The 8,687-nt window shown below is 38.8% G+C and overlaps 1 protein-coding gene across 1 annotated transcript; it reads right to left on the bottom strand.

Annotated features, from left to right (window-relative positions):
• Positions 1-741: 741 nt before the first annotated feature.
• Positions 742-7,058, bottom strand: spata7 (spermatogenesis associated 7). Its single transcript, XM_084044110.1, has 12 exons — positions 6,879-7,058; positions 6,013-6,081; positions 5,810-5,899; positions 5,597-5,644; positions 5,385-5,488; positions 4,447-4,913; positions 3,997-4,042; positions 3,156-3,277; positions 2,767-2,817; positions 2,459-2,536; positions 2,185-2,242; positions 742-2,041 (listed from the first exon to the last, which is right to left on the bottom strand). Exons 1-12 carry the CDS (start codon positions 6,916-6,918, stop codon positions 1,400-1,402), a joined length of 1,815 nt encoding a protein of 604 aa, XP_083900236.1. The 5' UTR covers positions 6,919-7,058; the 3' UTR covers positions 742-1,399.
• Between the last annotated feature and the right edge of the window lie 1,629 nt (positions 7,059-8,687).

Raw genomic sequence — 8,687 nt, forward strand, 5'->3', positions numbered from 1 at the left:
GGCTTTGAGACCATGACATCAGACAGCTGGAATGCCAGGACTGGGAGCTGAAAATGCCAGAAATGGGACAGCTGCCTAGAACTGCTGCCTGGCTGCTGTCTTGTCTGTTTACGTTTATTGCACTGTTCATTTTGTCGACAAAAATTATGACGAAAAATGTCTGTCAACTAACTTTTTTCACTGACGAAAACGAAATACAACTATTATGACTAAAACTAAGACTAAATATATTGACAATTTCGTCAACAAATAAAAACTAAACTAAAATGTTAAAGGGATAGTTCACTTTTTTCTATCGATTACACACCCCATGGTGACTTGAATTCATGGAGATTTTTTTTGTTTTTGTCGCATTCCTAGCCAATAATTTGATGACTGGCGGAGGCTCCGGTAGGAGACTAGACTCAAACCTACGGGAGACATTAGCATCTTTCGGCTGGTCCTCAATTATTGGTTTAGGAATGTGACAAAAACTAAAAAATCTCCATGAATTCAAGGCTTCATGGGGTGTGTAATTGATAGAAAATAAGATTTTTTGGGGGGTGAACTATCCCTTTGAGGACGGAATAGTGGAGAAGAGATCCAGTAGAGCGAAGATTTGTTTTCGTAATGTGTGTAAATGTGTGAAATTATTATTTCAATAATATGCCAATACAATCATGGAGCAATTTTAAGTTGGTACAAATGTATTACAAATGTAAAAACACAGCAAACTTCAACAACTAAATAGTAGAAGCACACTCAATATATAAAACACCATAGAGAAATATACATTCATAAAAATAAACATTGCCTTTGCTACAATCCTGAGTGAAAACTACATAAGGAATTTATAATTGCTCATATTTTGTTATCAATAGACTATCATGCAAAACACACAAAAATTACTTCTGTCTGGCATCAGTGCAGGTTTATGGGCAATACGTTGTCACACAGTCACAGGTAGGCCTATGTCAGTTTCAATGGGGCAATACTGAAACAAAGTATTGTGAGGCTCTCTTTGGATATCAATTGTGGTTCACCTTAACCCTGTCTCTCGGATATCAATTGTGGTTCACCCTGTGTCTCTGTACATACAGTACTAACATTCTTAGCACTTAAAAAGGCAGCAATGGCCAAGACCCAAGAGTTGCAAAACATTGCATGCTCCTATATAATTGTGCACCACAGAGCATCTGCATTACGTTTTACTATGTGTCACCTGTTGTGCTTTTAATAAAGTTAGAAAGTGTGCTTTTTAGTCTACATTTATTTAATGAAATTCAAAAACAAACACATTTGACCATGTAACAGATCCCTGAATAAAGCCTAATATACTGTATAGTTTATCACACAACAGTGAAAAGAATGGATTTTCAAGCACAAAGCAAGACACATTAGCACTTGAAAATACTGACAGTCAGAACTCATCATCACTGAGAGACACATTTGTATTCATATGTTGCTCAATAGCTGCCTCCTGGTCGTTGTTGAATGTATTACCAGACACACGCAAAGACTCCGACAAACTTCTCCCTAGATCCTCCAGATCATCCGATAATACATCGCGATTGTCTTCAGATGTGATAAGATGCAGGCTTTCATCGCCAGTCACAGTAGTGTAATCATTGTGCTGATGTTTGTATTCTTGGCTGGTCAGAGTATTGTACCCGTGGTGTGAGTGGAGGTCCTCCTCATTGACCACTGCACGTTCACTGACTCTCTCAACAAGCGAAGGAGACTCAGTGCCATTTTTCTCACATAGACCCTCAAAGTCCTCTTTACCTGCTTCAGTAGCTAAGACAGTTCTCTCCGCGGAGCAGGCATATAATTGTGTGGAAACATAGAGGGGCACAGCACCTCCTGGTGAAACATGGTCTTTGACGAGTGATGCATATGGTAGAAGGTTATTATTTTCTTTGGTCTCCATTGAGCTTGAAACCCTCCTTTCCAGGCTGAGTGGCTGTTCATACAGATTATTCTCCATGGTCTTCACATCTGCACTGCATGTGGGTGTGTTGAAATCCTTTCGTAACACTTCCAGACGGTGGCGCATTTTACCCTTAAAAAGAAAACATTGGCTGTATGACTTAAAACTTCAAGAGTACAATGCAATTCCCTGCCTGTATGTTCATGCTAATGATGGTAATTAATGAACATGAAAATCTGCAAAATGTGCCATTGTTAGTTAAAGAAGAACCTTACCTCATCCAGCCGATGCTTATTCATGTTAATGTGACGTTGAAACACACGCTCTAGCACCCTAGAAGAAGACAATGACATTTAAGGACTCATGAAGCAGTACCACATCAAGCCCGGGCCACTGTCTACACATTATGAGTAATTTAGTATGACTTTCATGAATCATTATGGGAAAAATATGAACCCATGCTGTCACCTGTGATTATTTATAGCCGTAAATAAATGGCAGATTGGGAAACCTTAAGTCAGTTGAATACAGCTCATAAAAATGGCCCACCTGTCAGAGAAGAGCCCTCTGGTCAATATGTCGTTTGTGACATCAGCGATGAATTCAAGGTACATTAATTCTTCTTCCCTTTTGAGAAATGACAGGTGAGATATTCAAATACAGTTTGGTAACATTTAGAATGCATCAGTTAGCAGATGTTTATATTTGAGCTCTATACATTTAGGTATTATTTAGGTTATTTAGGTATCATTTGTTTTAGCTCTTGCTCATTTGATTGTCCTATTTGTCTCATAAAAGGATCTTCTAAATCACTGTAATGTAATAGTATAATTCAAATGCAGGAAAAAATTACTTACTCTGCAGATACTCTCATCATAATTGGAGATTTAATGCCGTCTGGTGAGAACCTGAAAAACAATTTATTTTATATATACATATATCTATTTTTCAAAAAGAAATATCATATATATAGAAATATAATATATATAAAAAAAGAGGCTTGTATTAGAAGAGAGGCTTTTAATTGCTTGTTTCAACAACGCCCCCGGTCATTAATAGAGAGACGTTTTTTAATTGAATAGGTCACTATTAGAGGATCGATCTATCTATCTATCTATCTATCTATCTATCTATCTATCTATCTATCTATATATATATATATATATAGACACATACACACACACAATAAATCCAGGCACCACCTTTACATATATAACCTTTTACAAAGATTATGAAAAAATCTTACCTGGTCGAGGAATGAAATAAACTGCTGCTTCTGCTCTTCACGTTCTTGTTTTGTTGTCTAGATACTGAGACATTGAGGCCATTGGACTCATCCTCAGACCAATCATATTCAGTGCTGAATCCCTGCAAGTGAGAATTGTAACAAGAGGCCAAATATTGAATAGAGATACTTTATATGGAATACTATTGCAAACATTCACAGAGCCGTTTACACATTGGAGGTACAATAAAACTGCCTGTGACCTTGAACCGCAGATCATTCTCTTATTCCAATTGGAGAGATTAACTTATTGGATAGTGTTACTCGTTACAACATGCCAAATGGTGCATACAATATGATTGATAGTGCTGCCTCAATTGTGTCCCCTTATATAATTATTTTCTGGCAAGACACAGACAGCCAAGTCATCAATCACACTTGTTTCCCTATGTCCAACTACCGTATGTACAGTATCTGCTGTTTTCCTAGCATGCAAGGCTCAAACCAATTTGATGTGCGCTGATCTCATTTCTGTTAGCTGTCTATAAATTATTTTGCTCTCTCCCTCGTTCTCTTTCGCACGCGTGCACACACACACACACACACACACACACACACACTTTGTTTTACTGTTAGAGAACCCATCAAATGAACAATTTTAAAACTATTATAAAAAGAAAACATCAGATTTCAATACTTTTGCTAATTGTATTGTTTTTTAATTGTCTGTATTGTTTGTACTGCCTTGAACGTCTTCCTGCACAGGGACCACAGATGAAAATTAGCTACAGTAAATACTGTAGCTAACTCTGGACCATTTTGTGCAAGACCTGATAATAAACAAACAAATAAATCAACGTACCTGAGGTGGATCATCAAACTCAGTTGAGTATTCCCTGGTTTGTGTGCTGCATAAAAAAGAAAGAATTGAGTTGTGAACAACTTGCTGAGTGCATCTGTAGATTTGAAAGACTTCAAAAACATGACAAGCAAGCGAGAGAGAGACAGAGATTTACTGATCCTGTGGGGGAAATTTAGTTGTCAATGGCAGTACAGCAGCATACAGAAAAAAGGAGATACAGCTACTGTAAGTGAAGAAACAAGATGCTAATAATAAAGATATATATTTTTAAAGGGACAGCATGTAGCAACACACTGGGACTAGAAAAGGAGCACCAGACACCACGTATACTAGTACAGAAGGAAAAAAAAACCTTGCCTGACCCTCCGCACTTACTATAAAGTATGTACAGTAAAATAAAGTACAGTATAGTCTTGTCAATATAGCGACAGAAAGAGAGAGGAAACACACCTTCCATGGTATGTCTCCTGCCGCAAAAGTGCAGAATTTGTGCGACCTTGATTTTGTTTATTTCGTGGGGATGTGTAGTAGCGATACTGTGCAAGGTAGGAGCTTTTATCTGACTTCAGGGTCCTGGGCGTGAAGGGCTTGTCCTCCTGAGTGAAGTAGTGAGAATGTTTCTGGAGCAGGTCCCCACTATACGTCTTCTGGACAGGGTCCTGGAAACTCTTGAAGCTACTCTGGGTGCCCGGTGGAGCCGAGGAGTGTGCCGAAGGCTGCCTGTGGGAGGTTGGTTGTGGACTCCTATAGTCAAAATCTGATGAAGGCCGGACATTGTGAGGAAGGCCCTGAAAACCACCAACTGTGAATGGTGGATAAACAATCTGCTTGGCATGGAAAGAGGTGGTGAACTTCGGGGTGGAGACCATCGAACGTCCTGGGCAGAAATAGTCTTCACCTTGAACTGATCTCCATCTCTAAAAATTAAAGACAGCATTTATTAGGCTCCATTTACCTTTGCGGGCGTGCCCCCCCCCCCCCTTCTCCCCCTAATGTCTCTCCCTCCCTTTCTCTCTCACCTCCACTGTCCTGTACCCCCTCTCTCTCACTGACCAATCTCTGATCTGAGGTCACATACAACCTCCATCCCTTCCTCTCTCCCTCCCCACTAACACAGGAAGTAAATAAAAGTATAATACAGTGGGTAATGGCTCAGGGGGGGGAAATAGGTAACCAAAAGATAATCGGATTAAACTGTTATTTAAAAATCAAATGATATATTAATATTTTTCATGTTGATTAGTTGATACATGAGATAATTGATGATAATAAAAATAAAATAAAAACCTGCTTCTTGATTAATCGATTAACCTACACCGATATCTAGAACCAAATTCATTATTTTATTGGTTAATTGCCCAGCCCTAGGTTCTACTCATAATTCCTACCTGAGATGACAAGCAGGAAGCTCTGCTGTTCCTCTGTGAGAGGGAGTGGGCTGAGTGAGGACGATCACCTTTCCTCAGCTGCTCTCGCTTTATCTGGTCATTGTCTGTGAAATATGTATTCAAAATCAAATAACCACCCAGCCAGAAGATGGTAAACTAAACTGGTTTCATTTTGCAATAGATAGGGATGATATTTGATGACTGCAACTTACATTTTACACTACACATCAAGCTTTTAGGTACTGAGGCATCAACGACAGCTGTGGATGAACAAAATACGTATCTAGTGAATAAATAACAAAATGAATAACCAGCCATATGACCTTTACCCAGAAGCCAAAACCAAAGTAAAATGAATAAAGTTAATTGTGATACAACAAACATTATGAGGTTCATTTTTAATATTGGCATTTTGGATATCCTACCTTTAGCAGAGAAGACCTTTTTGTAATGAGACACCATGTGGTCTTGAATGATGGCCCGGGTCGTCCTGCTAGATGACCCCGGGCAGAAAGCTGCATAAACAGATTAACACTGTAATCAGTTGTGTTGTGCTGACAAGATAAACTGTCATCATCATCAATATTCAACTCTAGACAAAAGTAACTCTTTGATAAGCAATACTTACTGGTGCTTTTCAAACTTGTCTGTCCTCTGAGACTACTAATACTGCATCCCGATACAGGCGATGCACTCACTGCAATTTGAAGATTACATACAAGATTAATAACCAAGCCCCGTGACATTCTCTTTCTCCTTTGACAGATTATGAAATATTTTAGTTAGTAATCTATTCAGGAGGTCCCCTGCGAAATGATATACCATTATTAGCTAATACAAGAACGCTAAGTATAAGAAAGTAACTTTACAAGAACATTAAAACGCATTAAAGCTGGGAAAGAATCTGTGTCATTTTGGATTTCTTTGACTATTCAAAAATAGCAGATATACAAGCTCAATAAAGTGCCACACTATGAGCTTGTAGATCTGCTATTTTTGAAAAATCGTGAAATTTGGTGCAAGTATTTATTGTTTAAAAGCAAAAATAATTAATTAAAATCTTTGTTTCTGGGGGGTCCCTGGAACAAAATATTTTGAGATTCTGGGGGGGGGGGGGGGGGGGGGGTCCGCGGCCAATTACATATCAATTTGGGGGGTCTCAAAGTTTGAGGACCACTGATGTTATAGAAACATAGGTGTGTCAGAAAACTCTTATGTGAAACTGGATTTAGAAGACATTTGTGGAATCGGCTTCGGTTCTTAACGGGTTAAGAGTTTCACTGTGATTTCTTCATGGTAAAAAGAAAAACAAAGTCTGGACCAAATCACATCAACAATTAAAACATGTGATTTCGGTCGCAGAAGCTGAATCACCCGTGTTGTCGTGATGCATATATTATCAAACTAGTCCTCGAAATTAAAAGGATTGAGGATGACTGACTGTCCCAGTTCGCTACCTTAAGTAGCTTTAGCTTTAGCTAATGATTTATTTACCTCTCTTCGGTTCCATTATACTGCATTCAACGTATCCCATGTTCCTCAGAAATCTTCGGGTACATTAACAGTGAAGCTTGAGTGCATCCTAAAATCACAGTACGGGTAAACATTACAACTCTCTGGGTGTGAGGTTATAATGTCTTTATTAGCTAATGCTAGCTTCATGGAGATGAGATGAAAGCTTCTCCGTCGCCATGCTGGTTGCTATGATTCAGCGTTGCCACATATTGCGAGAGAAATAAGCAGCCAGGTCTAGGAAAACAAGCCCACATGAGCACTTTAAAAGTGTACTGTACTGTACGTACATTGGCTATTTGAAAATGGCAGATCTACAAGCTCACAACGCGTCGCAAAACTCGCAATGCGAGTATGCGACACGTTGTGAGCCTTGAAATAAAATTACAAATATTTGGAAGATTTTTGACAAAAACAACACAAATCTGATGCGGGGACTCCCTGGCACAAAACGTTTTCAGATGGGGGTTAAAATATTAATTTGGGGGTCCACCGTCCATGACATGAGAATATTTGATAACCCGCACCACTGGTTTAAATAATAATTCAAACATTTGGATGCAAGCCCAAATAGCAAACGCTTTTTAAACAAGCCCAAAAAACCGCCACCCAACTACCAATATTTACAAGCAAGCAACCTTACAGAAAAAGAAGCCCGAAGTCGCTTATAATATGCGGACTTGGCAACGTTGCTATGGGTGCGTCATTACGCGCATGCACACACGCACGCACGCACTCACGCACGCACGCACACACACACACACACACACACACACACACACACACACACACACACACACACACACACACACACACACACACACACACACACACACACACACACACACACACTCTGTAGTTCACAACTTTGACCATGTAGTTATCTAGAGTGTGGACTTGGTGTTGTCATTCAACATAACAAGTGGTTCTCAAACCTTTTCATGTCAAGGACCCCCATGAATTAACACGTAGAATATTTGTCTGCGGACCCCCATCTGAAAATATTCTTCTGCCAGGAACCCCCATACAATATTTGTGTTGTTAAAATGTTTCATTAATACAAGCTCACAACACTTGAGCTTGTTGATCTGCTATTTTCAAATGTTATTTTCAAAAAGTGCTATTAATAAACAAATTAGCATTAAAAATCATGAAATGTTAAAAGGTCTATCAGGTAGGCTATAGGCTATTAATTTTAATATGGCTACCATGTTTCTCTTAAATTAACCAACAACTGGAAATGAGCTAACTCTTGGATTCCATCCTGGTTTCTGAAGAATCGTGGTTGACTTTTAATTCTCCTGAAAGCATTTTGTGTAGCCTATTTACCTGAGTGATTTACATTAAGCTATTACCTCATATCCTTAACGTTAGTCATTATAAAGTTATTTTGCCAAACAAATCACTTTACTGTAAGGCCAAAAGCCTCCTCTTTCAGGAGGCCAAAAGAGGAGGTAGTACCATTTTGATGACCCCCCCCCCCCTGTTTTTTCCCCCTTGTTGTAGCCTACATAGTATTATCTTTTTATGTATCATTTGTATTGATATTGAACTGTGGTGCCACTATATATGTCTATGAATTGAATACCAAGGCCCTCATTGGAAACAAGACCGCAAGGACTTTCATGAACAGACCTGTTAGACAAAGTATTTTTAAATGTAATTGTGCTGTTTTACATTTTTTGCTCAATAAAATATTCAATCAATCATCCCGTAAGGGGTAAATGATGGCCTGGAAGTTCATGCACATTGTATACAGTCCTCATCCATTTCTGTTTACCAAGAGATGAT

Source organism: Gymnoscopelus microlampas, assembly GCF_963454915.1.
Source record: "Gymnoscopelus microlampas genome assembly, chromosome: 20".
Taxonomy (NCBI): Eukaryota; Metazoa; Chordata; class Actinopteri; order Myctophiformes; family Myctophidae; genus Gymnoscopelus; species Gymnoscopelus microlampas.